This window comes from Leucoraja erinacea, chromosome 4, assembly GCF_028641065.1.
Source record: "Leucoraja erinacea ecotype New England chromosome 4, Leri_hhj_1, whole genome shotgun sequence".
Lineage (NCBI taxonomy): Eukaryota > Metazoa > Chordata > Chondrichthyes > Rajiformes > Rajidae > Leucoraja > Leucoraja erinaceus.
Window position 1 is genome coordinate 60,445,886 of NC_073380.1, and position 22,667 is coordinate 60,468,552.

General features: G+C 44.0%; 1 protein-coding gene across 1 annotated transcript in view; it reads left to right on the plus strand.

Annotated features, from left to right (window-relative positions):
• Window positions 1-22,667, plus strand: part of LOC129696472 (piezo-type mechanosensitive ion channel component 2-like) — a 504,307-nt gene that overhangs the window by 382,762 nt on the left and 98,878 nt on the right. The window contains exons 11-17 of the mRNA XM_055634398.1: window positions 1,257-1,383; window positions 2,152-2,270; window positions 5,294-5,536; window positions 10,000-10,111; window positions 12,953-13,134; window positions 15,086-15,234; window positions 18,071-18,244. Of these exons, the coding sequence (XP_055490373.1) occupies window positions 1,257-1,383; window positions 2,152-2,270; window positions 5,294-5,536; window positions 10,000-10,111; window positions 12,953-13,134; window positions 15,086-15,234; window positions 18,071-18,244 (1,106 nt within the window). The remainder of the gene's footprint in view (window positions 1-1,256; window positions 1,384-2,151; window positions 2,271-5,293; window positions 5,537-9,999; window positions 10,112-12,952; window positions 13,135-15,085; window positions 15,235-18,070; window positions 18,245-22,667) is intronic.

Below are 22,667 nucleotides of genomic sequence, written 5' to 3' on the forward strand. Positions count from 1 at the left end.
GAATACAAGCAGTTTGCAATTTGCATTGATTTTGAAGATTTACCCAATTTATCAAAAACATGATCTGATTTTTCAAATCAATAGACAATGGGCAATAGACAATAGGTGCAGGAGTAGGCCATTTGGCCCTTCGAGCCAGCACCGCCATTCAATGTGATCATGGCTGATCATCCCCAATCCCCATCCCCTGCCGTTCCTGCCTTCTCACCATATCCCCTGACTCTGATATTTTTAAGAGCCCTATCTACCTCTCTCTTGAAAGCATTCCAGAGAACCTGCCTCCACCGCCCTCTGAGGCAGAGAATTCCACAGACTCACCACTCTCTGTGAGAAAAAGTGTTTCATTTTCTCCGTTCTAAATGGATTACTCCTTATTCGTAAACTGTGGCCCCTGGTTCTGGACACCCCAACATCAGGAACATGTTTCCTCCCTCCAGCGTGTCCAAACCCTTAATAATCTTATATGTTTCAATAAGATTGCCTCTCATCCTTCTAAACTCCAGAGTGTACAAGCCCAGCTGCTCAATTCTCTCAGCATATGACAGTCCCGCCATCCCGGGAATTAACCTTGTGAACCTACGCTGCACTCCCTCAATAGCAAGAAAGTCCTTCCTCAAATTAGGGGACCAAAACTGCACACAATACTCCAGGTGTGGTCTCACTGGGGCTCTGTACAACTGCAGAAGGACCTCTTTACTCCTATATTTGATTCCTCTTGTTATAAAGGCCAACATGCCATTCGCTTTCTTCACTGCCTGCTGTATCTGCATGCTTACTTTCATAGACTGATGTACAAGGACCCTCAGATCCCGTTGTACTTCCCCTTTTCCCAACTTGACGGCATTTGGATACTAATCTGCCTTCCTGTTTTTGCTACCAAAGTGGATAACCTCACATTTATCCGCATTAAACTTCATCTGCCATGCATCTGCCCACTCCCCCAACCTGTCGCAACCTAAATATATCAATTAGATTATCCATATTCATAATGTTTAGTTCAGTACACAATTACTTGATTTCAGTCTCCAGAGACCAGGAAACTCCAAAGTATAAACAAGATGAAAGAGACGGACAGAAATCCCACCAGAGAGAGGATCAGCACTTCTTTGAGGCTGATATCTTTGGAAGAGAGTTGACAGCAAATTCAATAAACTTAGAATATTTTTTAAAAAACAGATGAAAGGAGCAAATGTTGGCTCTTGTTCATTGGTCTCTTGTTCATTGGTCTCCTAAGAAGTATTTTCCTCCCGCTCCAGGCCCTGCTAGCAACAGTAAATGGAAATCCCACTGATTACCACGCCGTGCAAGGTGAGAATGGTCCAGTCTCACTGGAGATGTACTCCACCCCACAATACAAATGGGAGATGGAAAATGTATCCCCTGGTAAGTTAAACGATGAGTTTAGCTGAATTTAGTTTAGTTTATTATTATTGTCACGTGTACCAAGGTACAACGAAAAGCATTTTTTTTTTGTGTGCTATCCAGTCAGCGAAAAAACGACATGATTCCAATCAAGCCGTCCTCAGTGTACAGGTACAGGATAAAGAGAATAGCGTTTAGCGCGAGATAAAGTCCAGTAAATTCAGATTAAAAATAGTCTGAGGGTCTCCAATGAGGTAGATGGGGGGTCAGGAGTTGTTGGTAGAAAAGTTCTGTTGCCTGATAACAGCTGGGAAGAAACTGTCCCTGAATATGGAAGTATGCGTTGTCACACTTATGCACCTCTTGCCTGATGGGAGAGTGACCGGTGTGGGACTCTTCCTTGATTATGCTGGTGGCCTTGCCGAGGCAGTGTGAAGTATAGATGGAATCAATGGAAGGGAGGTTGGTTTGTGTGATTGCCTGGGCTGTGTCCACAATTCTCTGCAATATGTAACTCTGTCCAATATAGTTAAGGTCCCATTGTGCCCTAGGACATTTCTTAACTGCCAGCCGTTGCAGACTTACATTAAAGTCTAGGTACATTTACCCAGTGCAAGTGATAATTTATTATATATTCATTGCACAGTTATTGCATCTAATATGCAAATATGCCTGTAGTTCTGCAGCTAGTAAGAATTTAATAGTTCCTGTGAAGATCAGGTGCATGTGACAAATAACCAGACTTGACCTAAATGTAAACAATAAAATGGTGTTGTTTATTATTGTCAGACAAAATGAAAGACGAAAGTGTTTCGGAAGAGCCGGTCAACAGCAGACTCAACAGCCTTATCACCTTTTTCCGATTCATTATGAAGCAGAGCTATATTTGTGCACTGATTGCTATGATGGTAAGTGCATTGAGTGGGCAGCTAACTGTAGACTCACCATTGTGTATGAAGTAACTGCAGATGCTGGATTAAACCAAAGATAGACACACCATTCTGGAGTAACTCAGTGGGACAGGCAGCATCTCTGGATGCTGGACCCCATTCCTTCTTTCCAGAGATGCTCCCTGTCCCGCTGAGTCACTCCAGCATGTTATGTCTATTCACCATTGTCGTGTTCCTTCACACTAATTAGGTGCAGCAGAGACCTGAATGTTGTTGCAGCATGGGATGGTTATACAAATAGCCAATACTTTCAAAAGAAGAATTTCTGGCGGCACGATGGACTAGCGGTAGCGTTGCTGCCTTTCAGCACCGGAAACCCAGGCATAATACTGACTACGGGTGCTGACAGTGCGGAGTTTGTACGTTCTCCTCGTGACCACGTGGGTATTCTCTGGGTGCTCCGGTTTCCTCCCACACCCCAAAGACATACATGTTTGTAGGTTAATGGTATGCGAATGGTATGTTAGCTTTCATTGCAAAAGGATTTGAGTATAGGAGCAGGGAGGTTCTACTGCAGTTGTACAGGGTCTTGGTGAGACCACACCTGGAGTATTGCGTACAGTTTTGGTCTCCAAATCAGAGGAAGGACATTATTGCCATAGAGGGAGTGCAGAGACGGTTCACCAGACTTATTCCTGGGATGTCAGGACTGTCTTATGAAGAAAGACTGGATAGACTTGGTTTATACTCTCTAGAATTTAGGAGATTGAGAGGGGATCTTATAGAAACTTACAAAATTCTTAAGGGGTTGGACAGGCTAGATGCAGGAAGATTGTTCCCGATGTTAGGGGAGTCCAGGACAAGGGGTCACAGCTTAAGGATGAGGGGGAAATCCTTTAAAACCGAGATGAGAAGAACTTTTTTCACACAGATGGTGGTGAATCTCTGGAACTCTCTGCCACAGAGGGTAGTTGAGGCCAGTTCATTGGCTATATTTAAGAGGGAGTTAGATGTGGCCCTTGTGGCTAAGGGGATCAGGGGGTATGGAGAGAAGGCAGGTACGGGGTACTGAGTTGGATGATCAGCCATGATCATATTGAATGGCGGAGCAGGCTCGAAGGGCCGAATGGCCTACTCCTGCACCTAATTTCTATGTTTCTATGTTTCTATGTTAATTGGCTTAGGTAACGATTGTAAATTGTCCCTAGAGTGTAGGATAGTGTTAGTGCACGGGGATGGTCGGAGTGGACTCATTGGGCTAAACTAAACCACTTACAGAATAACTTGAGGGTGGCACACCTGGTAGGGCCGCTGTCTACAATGATCCAGGTTCAATCCTGATCTCAGTTGTTGCCTGTGTGGAGTTGGCAGGTTCTCTCTGTGACCGTGTGGGTTTCCACCCACATCCCAAAGATTTTGGGGTTGGTAAATTAATTGGCCATGAGTGTTGAAGGGTATTGTTGAGTTGAGAAGTTGATGAAAATGAGAAAAGAATAAAATGGGATTGATATAAAATTTGTGTATATAATTACTTGATGGTTAGCATGGAGCCGATGGAATGAAGGGCCTGTTTCCTTGCTGTATCACTCTCTAACTATAAAATCAGAAACTACCTGACAGATCATTTTTCACTTTATAATGTGTAGGAAGGAACTCATAGAGTCATACAGCACGGAAACAGGTCCTTCAGCACAATTCAGCCATATGGACCAAACTGCCCCATCTAAAATAATCCCATTGCCGGCATTTGGCCTATGTCCCTCTAAACATTGCTAACCATAGACCTATCCAATGATTTTAAGTGTTGAACTACTTAACTATCACCTCTGGCTGCTTGTTCCATATACCTACCACCCTCTGTTTGAAAAAGATTCCCCTCCAATTCCTATTAAATCTTTCCCTTCTCACCATAAATCTATGCCATCTAGTCCCCAACCCTGGGAAAAAGACTATATTATATACTTAGATGTATCCAATCTTCTGGCTTACCATTAATCTTCACAGCATTGCAGCTTTTTCATTCAATTTGATTTGATCCTTAACCTCCTTAGCTACAGTTGATGCATCCTTTATGTCAACACCTTTTTTTCTCACCAGAACATGCATTTTGGTGAGATTGATAAAATATCTCCTTCATTATCTGTCACTGTTGATCCATCCTCACCTGTATCTACCTATCACTTGCCAGGCTTTGTCCCTCCCTCACCTCCTTTCCACCTTACCCTGATCTGCTACATTCACTCTGAAGAAGGATCTTGACCCAAAATGTTGGCTTCCATGTCCCCAGAGATGCTGGCCTGGCCCGTTGAGTTACTCCATCACTTTATGTCTTTTTTTTGTAAATCAGCATCTGCAATTCTTCGTGCCTCCATCTTAAACTCCATTCTAGTTTACCAACCCACTTCAGCCAACTCTGGCCTCAAACCAATGTCACTGCCTGTATTTAACGTTAAGGCTCAAGGTTCAAACCCAAGTTTCCCGCTCAAACGGGATTTGAAATTCAGTGTAAGTACTTAATGTAAAATGTTTTGGCTTTCACATTTTTCAGTTATGTTCAGTCCCACAATTCATAACTTGAGGGGACGTCATTGAAACTCACAAAGGGACTTAATTGAAACACACTGAATAGTGAAATGCCTGGATAGCGTGAATGTGAGAGGATGTTTCCTCTAGTGGGAGAGTCTATGACCAGAGGCCACAGCCTCAGAATAAAGGATGTACCTTTAGAAAGGAGATGAGGATGAATTTCTTTAGTCAGAGGGCTAGTGGAATTCTGTGCCACAGATGGCTGTGGAGGCCAAGTCAATGGATTTTTTTCAGGTGGAGATTAACAGATTAATGATTTGTAAGGGTGTCCGGGGTTATGGGGAGAAGGCAGGAGAATGGGGTTGAGAGGAAATGATAGATCAACCATGATTGAATGGCGGAGTAGACCTGATGGGCCTAGTGGCCTAATTCTACTCTTAGAACTTACAAACCTATGAACTTTACGATAATTTCCTTTGTTTGTGAAATGTTTTAATGCTGTTGCTTTCCTTTAGGCTTGGAGTATTACCTACCACAGCTGGCTAACCTTTGTGTTATTGATTTGGTCCTGTGTACTGTGGATGATGCGTGACCGGAGGAAATATGCAATGCTTACATCTCCATTTATGGTCTTCTATGGAAATGTCTTGTTAACCCTACAATATATCTGGAGTCTTGACCTTACCAAAGAGGAACTTCCTGAGCCATCGGGAGTATTAAAAAAGATGAAGACCCCGTGTGTCGAACTGGGTTCAAAGGTTGGTTTTAACAGAAATAACATCCTAAAAAAACATTGTCAATATTTATCATAAGAGTCGTAGAGTCATACATCATGGAAATAGGCCCTTTGGACCAACTTGCCCATGCCGACCAACATGCCCCAACTACACTAGTCCCACCTGCCTGCTCATATTCCTCTAAACCTGTCTTATCCATGTACCTGTCTAATTATTCCTTAAATGTTGCAATAGTCTCTGCCTCTACTAACTCCTCTGGAAGCTCGTTCCGTACACCCACCACCGTTAGTTTAAAAAGGTTACCCCTCAGATTCCTATCAAATCTTTCCCCTTGTTTTCAGAATTCAGATTTCTGGATAATTGGGATCTCTTCCGGGACAGGGGTGACCTGTATAAAGGGACGGGTTGCACCTAAACTGGAGGGGGACCAACATCCTAGCGGGAAGGTTTGCTAATGCTACACGGGATGGTTTAAACTAGATTGGCAGGGGGGTGGGATTTCGTGCAGGACAGAGGCACATGAATCTGAGGGGTAACCTTTTTACACTAAAGGTGGTGGGTGTACGGAACGAGTTTCCAGAGGAGTTCATAGAGGCAGAAACACATGAGAGGCTAGAAGTTGGTACGGAGGGTGGCGTGGGAAAGGTTAGTGGACAGAAAAGGCAGATGAAAGGCAGAGACCGAGGAAGGGTTGGTTTAAACTGCACGTTTTTTAATGCATGGGGCCTGATGGGTAAGGCAGGTGAGCTTAAGGCATGGATAGGTACGAGCGACTGGAATGTTGTAGCCATGACTGAAACCTGGTTAAGGGAGGGGCAGGCCTGGCAGCTCAATGTTCCAGGGTACAGGAGCTTCAGGAGAGACAGGGATGAGCAAAAAAGAAGAGCAGGGGTTGCATTGTTGGTTAAGGAGGATGTCACGCTGTGTTCAGAGGTGGTTCATCTAGTGAGGCTACATGGGTGGAACTGAGGAACAAGAATGGAAAATTTAAGAAAGAACTGCAGATGCTGGAAAAATCAAAGATAGACAAAAATGCTGGAGAAACTCAACAGGTGAGGCAGCATCTATGGAGCGAAGGAATAGGTGATGTTTTGGGTCGTGACCCTTCTCGCTAGAATTTAGAAGATTGAGGGGGATCTTATAGAAACTTACAAAATTCTTAAGGGGTTGGACAGGCTAGATGCAGGAAGATTGTTCCCGATGTTGGGGAAGTCCAGAACAGTTTAAGGATAAGGGACCGAGATGAGGAAAACATTTTCCACACAGAGAGTGGTGAATCTCTGGAACTCTCTGCCACAGAGGGTAGTTGAGGCCAGTTCATTGGTTATATTTAAGAGGGAGTTAGATGTGGCCCTTGTGGCTAATGGGGCCAGGGGATGTGGAGAGAAGGCAGGTACAGGATACTGAGTTGGATGATCAGTATTGAATGGCGGTGCAGGCTCGAAGGGCCGAATGACCTACTCCTGCACCTATTTTCTATGTTTCTATGTTTCAGACTGATGTGGGGGTGGGGGTAGGGGCGGGAAGAAGAAAGGAAGAGGTGGAGACAGTAGGCTGTGGGAGAGCTGGGAAGGGGAGGGGAAGGAGGGAGAAAACAAAGACCACCTGAAATTGGAGAAGTCAATGTTCATACCGCTGGGGTGTAAACTACCCAAGCGAAATATGAGGTGCTGCTCCTCCAATTTGCAGTGGGAGTCACTCTGGCCATGGAGGAGGCCCAAGAGAGAAAGGTCGGATTCGGAATGGGAGGGGAAGTTGAAGTGCTGAGCCACCGGGAGATCAGGTTGGTTAATGCAAACTATGCATAGGTGTATGGCGAAGCGATCGCCAAGCCTGTGCTTGGTCTCACCGATGTAGAGCAGTTGACACCTAGAGCAGCGGATGCAATAGATGAGGTTGGAGGAGGTGCAGGTGAACCTCTGCCTCACCTGGAAAAGGGTAACTAGAGAGAAAATTGCAGGAGCCCTGGCTGAAATTTACAAGTCTCCCTTAAATACCTTAAATGCAGGAGAGGTAAATGTTGTGACTCTTTTCAAGAAGGGCTGCAGGGAAAATGCTGGGAACTATAGGCCGGTGAGTTTAACATCTGTAGTTGGTAAGTTACTGGAGAGTTTTCTGAGGGATAGGTTATACAGGCATTTGGATGGGCAAGGGCTGATTAGGGATAGTCAGCATGGTTTTGTACGTGGGAAGTTGTGTCTCACAAATCTCATTAATTTTATTTGAAGACATGACCAAAAAGGTTGATGAGGGCAGAGCTGTAGATGTTGTGTACATGGACTACAGTAAAGCGTTCAACAAGGTTCCGCATGGTAGGCTGTTCTGGAAGGTTAGATCACATGGGATCCACGGAGAGATAGCTGAATGGATAGCAAATTGGCTTCATGGAAGGAAGCAGAGAGTAATGGAGGAACTTTGCTTCTCAAACTGGAGGCCTGTGACTAGTGGTGTGCCTCAGGTTTCAGTGCTGGGCCCGTTACTGTTTGTCATCTACATCAATGATTTGGATGAGAACATACAGGGCAAGATTTCCAAGTTTGCTGATGATACAAAAGTTAGTGGTTTTGAAGATGGTTGTGAACGATGGATAGATCGATTGGCCAGGTGGGCGGAGAAATGGTTGATGGGATTTAATACAGAAAAGTGTCAGGTGTTGCATTTTGGGACGTCGAACAAGGGCAGGACCCACACGGTGAATGGTAGGCCTCTGGGTGGCGTTGTAGAGCAGAGGGATTTAGGAGTACAGGTGCAAGGTTCCTTGAAGGTTGAGTCGCAGGTAGATAAGGTGGTCAAAAAGGATTTTGGTACTTTGGCCTTCATCAGTCAGAGTGAGCATTGAAGTTTGGAAGTCATGTTGCAGTTGTATAAGACGTTGGTGAGACCGCATTTAGAGTATTGTATTCATTTCTGGGCACCATGTTATAGGAAAGATATTGTCAAGCTTGAACGGGTTCAGAAAAGATTTACGAGGATGTTGCCAAGACTAGCGGGTGTGAGCTATAGGGAGAGATTGAATAGGCTGGGTCTATTCCATGGAGCGCAGGAGGATGAGGGGAGATCTCATGAGAGGAATAGATCAGGTCGATGCTGAGTATTTTGCCAGAGTAGAGGAATCGAGGACCAGAGGACTTAGGTTCAAGGCGAAGGGGAAACGTTTTAATAGGAATCGAGGGGTAACTTCTTCACACAAAGGGTGGTGGATGTATGGAACGAGGTGCCAGAGGAGGTACTTGAGGCTGGGTCTATCCCATTGTTAAAGAAACAATTAGACAGGTACATGGCTAGGACAGGTTTGGAAGGATATGGACCAAGCGCAGGCAAGTGGGACATGTAGTTGGGACATTGTTGGCCGGTGTGGGCGACTTTGGCCGAAGGGCCTGTTTCCACACTGTATCACTCTATGACTCTATTGTACCAACCTTCTGATAAATTTGTCTGAAATTCAGGTCTCTACCATTGTGTTGTATTTTCAAGTGGGCAGGGAAGGTAGAATGGGGCAGGGAAGCTATAAATCATTCAGAATCTGGCAAAAGAGAAATAATTAATATTTAATATTTTGTTGTATATTTTTAATAAATATTGAATGTGAATTAATGACCGTCTCCAATAGGCTTTAAGAAGCTGCCATTTTATATCCCGCCATTTCTACTGATGAAGGTGCAGTCATGTCATTGTAGAGGGAGGGAGTTCCACCGATGATGAAGAAATAGCAATATAATTTCAAGTCAGGGATAGTCATAAGTTCTAAGAACAGAATTAGTCAATTTGGCCCATTGTCTATGCCATTCAATCATGGCTGATCTATCTTTCCCTCTCGACCCCATTCTCCTGCTTTCTCCCCATTAACCCCTGACACCCGTACTAATCAAGAATCTGTCAATCTCCATTGACGGCCTCCACAGCCGTCTGTGGCAATGATTTCGACAGATTCACCACACTCTAACTAAAGAAATTCCTCCTCATCTTTGTAAAGGTACGTCCTTTTAATCTGAGGCTATGGCCTTTGGTCTTAGACTCTCCCACTAGTGGAAACATGCTCTCCATATTCATTCTATCCAGGCATTTCACTATTTGGTTTAGTTTCAATGAGGGTCCCCCCCCCTCATCCTTTTAAATTCCAGCAACTACAAGCCCAGAACCGTTAAACGCTCATCATATGTTAACCCACTCATACTTGGGTTCTACGAATGAATGTGGTGTTACTTGGTTGTTGAGGAGATGGTTCCACCAGTGATGGAGAAATAGTGAGATCATTTCAAGTCAGGGTCAGTGGAAGCCATGGAGAGGTAATTGCAGAGACACCCGTACCCCTTGCTCTTCTTGAGGTTTGGGAGGTGCTTTCAGAGTAGCCTAAAGGATAAGTATAAAGCTACCTACAGAATGGCCCAAAAGTAATTGTACCTTTTCAGAAATGTATCTTCATTTTATCAGCGTGTCATTGATTATTTCTGTGTTCAGAACAATAAGTGTCTTTTTCTTAACAGATCCTGTGTACCTTGACATTCTGGCTTTTGCTCCATCAATATATCACGGAGCGTCGCGAGGCCGAAAAGCAAAGGGGATCTGCTTTATCCCAGGTCAAAGTGGAGGAAAAAGGTAAAACATACTTACATTGCTTGTTAAGAAGAATTTCTGAATGATGAGATGCATTTGGGAGGACAAGGGTGAATTAGGGATAGACAGCGAGGTTGTGTACGTGGGAGGTCGTGTCTTCTTGAAGAAATAATCAAGAAGGTTGATGAGGACACGGCCGTAGACATAATCGCTATGGACTAAAGCAAGGTCTTAGATACAGTTCCGCTTGAGAGGCTGCTCTAGTAGGTCAGGTCGCATGGAATCCAGGGAGAACTAGCTACAGTTCCACCACTGATTTTCCGGCAACTGGTGGTCTGGCACCTCCTTTTAATCTGAACAAAATGACGGGAGCGATCATGAAATCCCCCCTCCCCTGGAAGTGCTCCCGAAAATGTGGTGCCTAGGTCGGGTGAGGCAGCCAGTCTCGATCTCATCGGTACTTCCGCAGCCAATCGATAACCGGTCGAATTTGCCCCCTGCAGCCGGGTCTCTGGAGCTCTGGCCCAGCCGGAGCCGGCAGATCCAATCCCACATTTGAACTCCAAGGCCGCCTTTGTGGGCCAGTATCTGAGCCCTTCGGTGGCCTTGGTGGACAGTTCAAGTACCGTTCAACTCCTCTGGAAGGCTGTGACTTATGTTGGTCTGGAAAAAAACAGGTAATCCAGAAAGGCTCTGGAAACCAAGGATGCTGGAAAATTGGTGGTGAACCTGTAATTGGATACATAACTGACTTTCTGGTAGGAAGCAGTTTGTTTTTCAGATCTGAGACGTTCGGTTACTGGTGTGCCTCAGAGGTCAGTGCTGAGCCCAGTGCTGTTTGTCATCCACATCAACAATTTGGATGAGAGTGTTACAAGGCATCACTAGTAAGTTTGGCAGATGACACGACGATAGGTGGTGCAGTGGACAGTGTAGATGGTTATCAAGAATTACTGTGGGTTCTTGATCAGTTGGGCAGGTGGGCTGAGAAATTGCAAATGAAGTTTAATTCAAATAAGTGTGAGGTGTTGCATTTCAGGAAGTCAAGCCAGGGATAAATCGTTGCAGTGAAAGGCGGGGGAATGACATAGAACCGATGGGTCTCGGAGTACAAATACAGTTCCCTGAAAGTGGAGTCACAGGTAGATAGGATGGTAAAGAAAGCTTTTGGCACATAGACCTTCATCAGTTAGGGAATTGAGTATAGAAGTTAGAACGTAGACGCAAAACGCTGGAGTAACTCAGTGGGACAGGCAGCATCTCTGGAAAGAAGAAATGGGCGACGTTTCGTGTCGAGACCCTTCTTCAGACTGATGTCGGGGGAGGGAGCGGGACAAATAATGTAGGCGGAGACAGTAAGACTGGTGGGAGAACTGGGAAGGGGAAGGGGATGGAGAGGGAAAGCAAGGGCTACTTGAAGTTGGAGAAGTCAATGTTCATACCGCCGGGGTGTAAACTACCCAAGCAAAATATGAGGTGCTGTTCCTCCAACTTGCGCTGGGCCTCACTCAGGGTCTCGATCCGAAACGTCGATGTAAACCAGCATCTACAGTTATTTCTTACACATAGAAGTTGGAACATTATATTTCAGTTTTACAAGATGCTGGTGAGGCTGTACATGGAATGTTACGTTCAGTTTTAGTCAATCTGCTTTTGAAAATATGGCATTAAGCTGGATAGAGTGCAGAGAAGATTTACAAGGATGTTACCAGAACCTGACGGCCTGAGCTATAGGGAGAGGTTGGGCAGGTAAAACTTTTTGCCTTGGAGGGCAGGAAGTTGTGGGGTGATGTTATACAGGTGTACAAATGCCTAGGCGGAATAGATATCATTAATAGGCAGAATCTTTTCCCAGGGTAGGACATAGGTTTAAGAGAGGGGAAAGATTTAATAGGAACCTGAGGGGCATGGTAGGAGCAGCCAGAATAAATGGTTGAGACAGGTAGAATACCAACTTTTAAAAGACATTTGGACAGGTACCTGAATAGGAAAAGTTTTGAGAGATATGGGACAAATACAGGCAAATAAGACTAGCTTAGATGGGGCATCCCATTGGTATATTTGAGTTGGGCTGAAGGGCTGTTTCCTTTGACTCTGATCTTTGAAGCAGAATGTCTCACGTGCAATGTCCAGGACACCAACAAACATCTTGAATTCTTTAGTATGGTGGTAAACAATACAGGTGGATATTGGTCTTTCCCATCAAGGAGATATTTGGAATGAACTTTCCCCACCAAAGTCCCCCTGATCCCCACCATTGCTGCTCCTCAGCAGCCGTTCCACCTTCCAATGAAAATCTGACAAGAGTTTTAGAAGCCAACTGACTCATTCAAGATCATAAGTTTATGTTCATAAATTCTAGGAGCAAAATTAGGCCATTCAGCCCATCAAGTCTACTCCACCATTCAAACATGACTGATCTATCTTTCCTTCACAACCCCTTCTGCTGCCTTTTCCCCATAACCTTAACACCTGTACATATCAAGGATCTATCAATCTCTGCCTTAAAAATATCCATTGCCTTGGCCTCCACAGCCGTCTGTGGCAATTAATTCCACAGATTCACCACTCTCTGGCTAAAGAAATTCTTCCTCAGCTCCTTTCAAAACTTATTCTGAAGCTATGGCCCCTGATCCTAGACTCTCCCAATAGTGGAACCATCCCCTCCACATTCACCCAATCAAAGGCCTTTTACTATTCGGTAAGTTTCAATGAATTGAACTTAAGATGAACATAAGCTGTCAAACGCTCCTCATATGTTAACCCAATCATCCCTTATTCACTAGATTGTCACAAGGGTTTGTGGCCAAAAGTCTATCCTCTGAGAATGTAAAATGTCCACTTAAAGCTGCCAGATAACCCTGTGTTTTTCTGTTTGTACAGAAGATAGCCAGCAAGGAAAGGAGATAATGAAAGTATTAGGAAACCTGGTGATGGGAATGTTTGTCAAATATTGGATTTACATCTGTGGCGGAATGTTTTTCTTCGTCAGTTTTGAGGGCAAGATTGTCATGTACAAGATCATCTACATGATGCTGTTTCTGTTCTGCGTGGTTCTATATCAGGTACGTATTTCAATGGTCAATGGTCAAGTGAAGTATTGCCATACCGAAGCACAATACCCGACTAGCAAAGGTGGAAGGGGGGGAAGAGGGGTGGAGAAGTGGGAGAAATAGATGTGCGCCAGGAGTGGGGCACAGAACGGTGAGAGGAGAATAAAAGGGGAAATTGGTTGTTACATAAAATTGGAGAATTCAATGTTCATACCATTGGATTATAAGCTACCAAAGCGGATTATGAGGTGTTGTTCCAACAGTTTGTGTGTGGCCTCACTCTGGCAGTGGAGAAGGCCTATGCTAGACAGCTCGGTATGGGAATGCTTTCTGTACTGTAGAAAATGCTGTTCAACAGCAATGCTGAGAAGAATAGGAGCTCCACATTTAACTACAAGAAATATTATACAACAGTACTAAATTCAAAGTTGCATAATTATGTGTGACCCCGGGAGTTTTTAAAGAAGTTTAGTTAATTTTAGAGATACAACGTTGGAACAGTCCCTCCGGCCCACACCAATATATATGCAACTCTCTGTTGTCTAATTTTGTTATAGTTGGTGGAGGGGTGATTTAAAACAGTTAATGCAGTTAATTGTATTCTTAAGGCAACATTTTAATGCGTACTGCTACACTTCTTGTAAATTACATAGAATAGCACTGCATATGTACAGGCCCTCTCAGCCCACAATGTCCAAGCTGAATGTATTGCCAAGTTATACTGATCACTTCTCCCACTTCCACCACCACCCCTGGTAGCATGTTTCAGGCACTCACCACTGTGTATAACAGGAACTTGCCCCGCACATCTTTAAGCTTTCCCTATCTGAGCTTAAAGCTATTTCCTCTAGACTTTCTACATTTCTAGCCTGGGAAAAATTTCTGACTGTCTACCCTATCAAAGTATCTCATAATTTTATAAACTTCTATCAGGTCGCCCCTCAGCCTCCGCTCTACAAATCCAAGTCCATCCAACCTTTCCTTACAGCCTAGTCCCAACAGGATGTATGGATATATGAAAAGTCATGTCCATTATGTTTATTAGATGTTGGAACATAATTAGGCAATTTGGCCCAATGAGTCTGCTCCACTGTTCGATCACGGTTGATGCATTTTTCCCTCTCAACCCCATTTCTCCTGCCTTCTCCCCTTAACCTTTGGCTCTATTAATAATTAAGAACCTATTAACATCTGCTTTATAAATGCCCAATGACATGGCCTCCACAGCTGTGTGTGACAAACAGATTCACCATCGTCTGGCAGAAGAAATCCCTCATCTCCATTCTACAAGGTACATCCTTATATTCTGAGGCCATGCCCTCTGGCCTTAGACTCTCCCACTACTGGAGCCATCCTCTCCATATCCACTCTATCCAGGCTTTTCATCACTCGGTAGGTTTCAATGAGATACCCCCTCATCCTTCTAAACCCCAGAGAGTACAGGCCCAGAGCCCTCAAATGTTCCTCACGCATTAACCCAATCAACTGCGGAATCATTTTCATGAAGTCCCTCCAACGATGTGGAAACAGGGTGAAAAGCTGTGGAACAAGGAGCAATTCAGACCTTTGAACCAAGAGCACTGTGTGTGAACACTGTACCACACGGTTACAGATCCGTGGTGGTAAGAACAATCCCTCTTCCCAGTTAAATCATGCAGGCAAGCATGCCACAATGAAAAACAAGTTCCGTTTTCTCTTGCTTGTGTTTTCCCCGCTGTAAACTCTAAATTCTGGGAATATAATTCAAGGAATTACAGCACTGTAGACCAAATCTTGCAACCATTCCTTGGAAGTGTGGCCTGGCAGTGTGAGTTTGGTATCACTGTTCAGATCGTGGCATTGAAGAGATTTATTTTGGAAGTTAATGTGGACAAATCCAAAGCATCCAAATATAATAATTATTTGTTATATAATTCTATTTTTCTTGGCTGCTTATACTTCTAAAGGCTTTTTTTTTCCCTAGGTACATTATGACTGGTGGCGGCGAATCCTGAAGTATTTTTGGATTATTGTTGTTTCCTACACAATGCTGGTTTTGGTCCTGGTGTACACCTATCAGTTTGATTCATTCCCGTATCTGTGGCAAAACATGACGGGAATGGATATTGAAAAGTGAGTAACTGATAAATTTAATGCATACTGGTAACATAGGTGGTGAGAGCAGGTATTAAGGGAGGTGGTTCTGGGATGCCAGAACTAACTGTTGAGCCTTCCTGAGGTTTTGTGTGTTTAACTCAATGAAACACCAGCGAAGGGAGGTGCCCACTTGATAACCAAACATGATGCCAAGACCAACTCTTATCTGCCTTTACGTAATGCATATCCCTCCATTCCCTGCATATCCATGTGCCTATTCAAAAATCTCTTAAATAATAATAATAATAATACATTTTATTTTCGGGCGTCTTTCAAATCTCAAGGTCACCTTACAAAGATTAAACAGAAGAGAAAAAAAAACATATAGTTGGAGAAAAATAAATAATAAGGACATCATCAATACATGAATTAAAGATAGAAATCACTCCAAAGACACAAAATCAAAAAATCAAAAAAAAAAACACAATGTGAAGAGAGAGCAGCGGCAGCTAAAGAGCGCCAGCATCCACTCTCCCTTCCGACAGCCATCTTGGACACAGACTAACAAAGTACCTTATACACAGAAAAATTATCCCCCCACAGCGGTTACCACTGTGGGGGAAGGCACAAAAGTCCAGTCCCCAACCCCAGTTCTCCCAAAAGTCAGGCTTATTAAGGCCACCGCTGTTGCCTCAACGGAGGCCCGATGTTCCTGGCCGTTCTAGCTGGGTGGTCTTGCCCCGGCGTCAGGAGAGTCCTCACAGCAGCTGGGCCACCTGGAACGGCTGCTTCCTAGCAGGGGATTGTCGGCTTCCGAAACACCACTATCGTTTCTGCCTCCACCACCATCTATATCAATGATGTGGATAAGAACATACAGAGCATGATTAGCAGGTTTGCAGATGATGCAAAAGTGGGTGGTTTTGCAGATAGTGAAGATGGTTGTGAAAAATTGCAGCAGGATCCTGATCAGTTGGCTAGGTGGGCTAAGGAATGGTGGTTGATGCAATTTACTATGGAGAAATGTGAGGTGTTGCTTACCAGACTTTTGGGAAGGACCTACACAGTGAATGGTAGGCCTCTGGGTAGTGTTGTAGAGCAGAGGGACCTAGGAGTGCAGGTACATAGTTCCATGAAGGTAGTTGTAGGAAGATAGGGTGGTCAAAAAGGGTTTTGGCACATTGGCCTTCATCAGTCAGAATACTGAGTTTGGAAGTTGGGAGGTCATGTTGCAGTTATATAAGATGTTGGTGAGGTCACATTTAGAATATTGAGTTCAATTCTGGACACCATGTTATAGGAAAATATATTCTCAAGCTTGAAAGGGTACAGAGAAGATTTACGGGAATGTTGCCAGGGCTCAAGAGTCTGAACTATAGGGAGCGTTTGGGTAGGCTGGGACTCTATTCCTTGGAGCGCAGGAGGTTGAGGGGTGATTTTATAGAGGTGTATAAAATCATGAGAGGCGCAGTACAGAGTCTCTTGCCCAGAACAGGGGAATCGAGGACCAGAGGACATAGGTTTAAGTTGAAGGGGAAAAGGGTGGTGGATGAATGGAACGAGCTGCCAGAGGAGGTAGATGAGGCAGAGTCTATTGCAGCGTTTAAGAAACAGTTGAACAGGTACATGGATAGGTCAGGTTTGGAAGGATATGGGCCAAACGCAGGCAGGTGGGACTAATGTAGCTGGGACATGTCGGCTGGTGTGGGCAAGATGGGCCGAAGGGCCTGTTTCTACGCTGTATGTCTCTATGAGGGGGAAGGGGGGAAACTACCTTTCAGGGTCCCTACCTGGTCGGAGAGGCAGCTTTTCTCCGGGCTGCAGCTTCGACCCGTCCTCGCAGCCTACCAGCGGGCCTGGAGCGGCGTTTCCTGTTGGGGACCGCCCAGAACCTCGGCTTCGGCGGTGGCACAGCGCTGGAACGCTATCGCGGAGCGAGCGATGCCTTGCCTGGGTCGCCGCGCTGGAGCTCCGGTGAGCTGAGACCGCCGGGAACAACATCGCGGAGCTGCGGGACTGTGGAGCGGCCATCTGCGGGCGGCGGCGCTGAACTTAACACCGGGAGCCTGGGATGTCGCGACGAGATCGCCAGTTGTGGAGCTCCAACCGGCAGGGCCTTGTCGGCTTCGGAAGCCGCGGCCTCCAGTATGGAAGCGGCCGTTCCAGGGTTCCCAAGCCGCTGTGAGGACTCTCCCGACGCCGGAGCACCACCACCCGGCGAGAACGGCCTGGAACATCGGGCCTCCGTAGAGGCAACTGTGGAGGCCTCAATAGGCCCGACTATGGGTGAACTGGGGTTGCGGACTGGACTTGGTGCCTTCCCTCATGGTGGGAGCCATTGTGGGGGATGTTCTTTGTGTTTAAGACTCTCATTGGTGTTATGTCTGTATTCTTTCTTTGTGTGCTGCAAAATGGCAAAAAGCATTTCACTTCACTACACCTCGGTGTATGTGAATGTGACCAATAAAATACCTTTGATACCTTTGATATGACCATCCCCGGAAGTGCGTTCCAAGTATTCACCACCCTCTGTGTAAAAAACTTGCCCTATACATCTCCTTTAAACTTTGCCCCTTTCACCCTAAGGTTGTGAGGGCATTTAGAGATGTGTAATAAATGCTGGTGTGACCAGTAACACCTACAACCCATTGTGGAAAAAGCAAACAAGTTGTGAAAAACAGCTGGTGCAGGTTACAAACAGGATTAGGACTAAAAAGAGATCAAATCAATTACATTTGTTACTCTGTACATGTAAAATACAAACAGTGGTGCCTTGCATTGAAAATAAGCAATTGGAACAGAAATTTAAATGGATCCAAAACTGATACACAGCCCTTTCCGGACTAAATATATAATTGTTCTTTGTTTAAAGGCTGAAGGATCTTGGACTAGAGAAGTTCACTGTAGCAGATCTGTTCACCAGCATTTTCATCCCCACATCGTTCTTGCTTGTGTGTATCTTGCACCTTCATTATTTTCATGATCGCTTTCTGGAACTCACTGACCTAAAAGCAGTGACTAGCAAACAGGAGAGCACTATCTACAGGTGAGAAACATTCTTTAATACGTTGTCAAATTATGCTTTGAAAGTGAGTCATGACATCTATTCCCCTGCGATCTTGATATGTGACGTGTGCCTTGAATTATTGTGAATGTACAAATAGTTCTACTATTACCTGGTAGCTGGATTCTTAAGAAATATAGTATTCTGGAAAATCGCATTATTAAAAGTATTGTGGCAATGAGAAATATGGGGTTAGGAGCTAGCGAGTTTCAGACTCGCAATAACAAGGTTTTTTTCCCCCAGGATTTTCAAAAATAAAGATATTTTTAATAGCTGTAAGTTTATTTTAGTTATTGCAAGCTGCAAAGACTGAAGGCTCTATGTTGGATTGTTTTATAATCATTGCAATAGAAGCGATTGATGGTCAATTTCAATAGCTTCCTGTGGTGAAAGTGACAGCCTGTGTTCTTAAAGGACAATGGTGTCTGATTACTGCAAGGACGTTCGATGGAAACAGTTTTCTTTTCCCAAGACTGAAAATTTTCCAAGACAGCTTTTTTTATGCTTGTCAGTTTCCAAAGCAACTCTTAAATGGTTTTCTAGCCTTCGATGGAAATCACATTATAACCAATTAGGCCAATGTAATATATATTTTGTTCCCTAATTTATCAATCACATATCCAATTAGTGTTATAGAAACACACACTTAGCAGAATCACCAGTATCTGAAATTGGTTATACAATATTTCATGATTGGCTACTGGAAGTGTAAATGTTAACATATTAAAATTAGAACAATGAAACATTATTAAATCCTCTTGATATCTTATATGCTAACTTTAGTTAATAGAAATACAAATACAATATTATCTAATGAAATTAAAATTTATCTTTCAGAGAGCTATTATTCAAGATCCTCTAGTTACAAGATAGCCTAAGTCGTTATATCGAATAGGAATCCATTTAATTTAGACTATCTCCTCATCTAAGTGTTGAATACTACACATTAACATGAGAAAAAGTGTGCAATATTATGTTTTGAGCAAGTAATTAACCATCTTATCAGGTTAAGAATCTTTAGTTGTTCTAGCTTGAGAATGCCGTATTCGGATAAGTATTCACCTTCTGTTGTTTAATTTTATTCTTTGAATGCAGCTCCGTATCAGCTTGATACATCATATGCTCTCATTTCCCTGGTCAATTATATCAATCGGGGAATCGTGTTTTTTTTTGGCTTTCTCCTTTCATCTTACACCCATCCCATGAGTTCATTAGCAGAGGGGTGCACAGGTGACCCTCTCTGGGTCCACTAGAGCATTTGCAAAGGAAGACCTCCAAGGAGTAATTGGAAGCATTGATACCCCTGGCGTCAACATTGGAGTAATTGATTGGGGTACTGATTGGGGATGATCAGCCATGATCACATTGAATGGCGGTGCTGGCTCAAAGGGCCGAATGGCCTACACCTGCACCTATTGTCTATTGGAAAAGTTGACACTCTTTATAAAAATTATAAAGTTGGTAATAATTCGGAGCCGGTTTAACGGATATGTTTGTTATAATAGCAGGAGATTTTAATGTTGTATTTTTGGAATGTGTTCCTCAACTAAATACAATTGTTCATTTCTATTATAACCTGCCTTACTTTTGCTAATTGTTATCATTTTCCATTGCTTCTGTGGTAACTTTAAACCTGAATTTAACTGTGTGTGCTGTGCTGTACTGGGTAATTGTAGTGTCTGTGGATTCTTATCACTCTGTCTTTCTCTCTCTCCCTCTCTCTCTCTCCCTCTCCTTTCTTCTTGTCCATTCATGTGCTTCCCACCACTCAATTTTCCAGCCATGCCAAAGTTAATGGTCGTGTTTATCTGTTAGTGAATAGGTGGGTACCGTCGGTAATGACAGAAGTCTATTGCATTTGTTCGATTTGCCATATATTACAGCATGCAAGTCACATCTTTATTTCAGAACCGCTTCTGCAATAAAATCACAATTAATTGCACAATGTTATTTATTGCATCCCTGAATGTAGATATTGTGAGGTACTAGCCTGATGTAATGTTAATATGCCTTAAAAGATTACTTTTTTAACCAAGGTGTTATCATTTTGACCTCCATATCTGAAGGTTTGTACTTACTACTTTATCTGATGTAGACCCAGAACCTTTTCCCCAGGGGAGAAATGCTAAAAACTCGAGGGCATAGCTTTAAGGTGAGAGAGTCAAAGTTTAAAGGAGATGTGTGGGACGTTTTTATTACACCTCTAAAGTGTAGGTACTGGAGGGGTGGTGGTAGAGCCAGATATGATAATGGCATTTTAAAGGCTTTAGGACAGGCACATGGATGTGCAAGAAATGGAGGGATATGGATCACGTGCAGGCAGAGGAGATTAATTTAACTTGACATTATATTCCCAATGGACATTGTGGGCTGAAGGGCCCGTTCCCTTGCTGTACTGTTGAATGCTCTATGTTCTAATTGTCTCAGCCTATACAGTCAATGTTAATTCTTACATAGTATAAACACAAATGAGACCTGCTTTGACCAATAAAGGCTTAGATATTTGTTGGTTTTAGAGACATAGAATCATACAGCATGAAAACAGGCCTTTTGGCCCAACTCACACACACTGACCAACATAGAAACATAGAAACATAGAAATTAGGTGCAGGAGTAGGCCATTCGGCCTTTCGAGCCTGCACCGCCATTCAATATGATCATGGCTGATCATCCAACTCAGTATCCCGTACCTGCCTTCTCTCCATACCCCCTGATCCCCCTAGCCACAAGGGCCACATCTAACTCCCTCTTAAATATAGCCAATGAACTGGCCTCAACTACCCTCTGTGGCAGAGAGTTCCAGAGATTCACCACTCTCTGCGTGAAAACAGTTCTTCTCATCTCGGTTTTAAAGGATTTCCCCCTTATCCTTAAGCTGTGACCCCTTGTCCTGGACTTCCCCAACATCGGGAACAATCTTCCTGCATCTAGCCTGTCCAACCCCTTAAGAATTTTGTAAGTTTCTATAAGATCCCCTCTCAATCTCCTAAATTCTAGAGAGTATAAACCAAGCCTATCCAGTCTTTCTTGATAAGACAGTCCTGACATCCCAGGAATCAGTCTGGTGAACCGTCTCTGCACTCCCTCTATGGCAATAATGTCCTTCCTCAGATTTGGAGACCAAAACTGTACGCAATACTCCAGGTGTGGTCTCACCAAGACCCTGTACAACTGCAGTAGAACCTCTCTGCTCCTATACTCAAATCCTTTTGCAATGAAAGCTAACATACCATTCGCTTTCTTTACTGCCTGCTGCACCTGCATTCCTACCTTCAATGACTGGTGTACCATGACACCCAGGTCTCGCTGCATCTCCCCCTTTCCCAATCGGCCACCATTTAGATAATAGTCTGCTTTCCTGTTTTTGCCACCAAAATGGATAACCTCACATTTATCCACATTATACTGCATCTGCCAAACATTTGCCCACTCACCCAGCCTATCCAAGTCACCCTGCAGTCTCCTAGCATCCTCCTCACAGCTAACACTGCCCCCCAGCTTAGTGTCATCCGCAAACTTGGAGATATTGCCTTCAATTCCCTCATCCAGATCATTAATATATATTGTAAATAGCTGGGGTCCCAGTACTGAGCCTTGGGGTACCCCACTAGTCACTGTCTGCCATTGTGAAAAGGACCCGTTTACTCCTACTCTTTGCTTCCTGTTTGCCAGCCAGTTCTCTATCCACATCAATACTGAACCCCCAATGCCTTGTGCTTTAACATGTCCCATCTCCACTTGTCCCAACTGCCTACCTTTGGCCTATATTCATCCAAACCTATCCTATCCATGTACCTGTCTAAATGTTTCATAAACATTGTGATAGTACCAGCCTCAACTACTTCCTCTGGCAGCTCATTCCAAATACCTACCATCCTTTGCATAAAAAAGATACCCCTCAGGTTCCTTTTAAATCCCCACCTCCCCCCCCCCCCCTCCCCTCTCCCCTCTCCCCTCCCCCCCCCCTCCCCCTCCCCCTCTCCCTCCTCTCCCCCCCCTTTCACCTTAAATCTATGTCCTCTGGTTCTCGATTATCCTTCTCTGGATAAGAAAACTGTGCATTTATCCTATCTATTCCTCCCATTATTACCCCCTCACCTTAAACCTATGTCCTCTTGTTGAACATTTTAAAAATTATAAGAAAAATGAGTAGGTTATAATCTGTTTCACCCTGCAGCTCACATACTGGGGAGGCATGATGTGAAAAATGGCCAACATAGAATGTTAGGGCAGTAATAAATAGATGTGTTAATATATTGGGCCTTCACAGTGCCGCTAGGTTAATATGCCCCTCAGATTCATATTACATTTACCCCCATCCCTTTAAACCTATGACCTCTGGTTTTCAATTCTCCTACTCTGAATAAAGACTGTGCATTTACCCAATCTATTTGTCTCATGATCT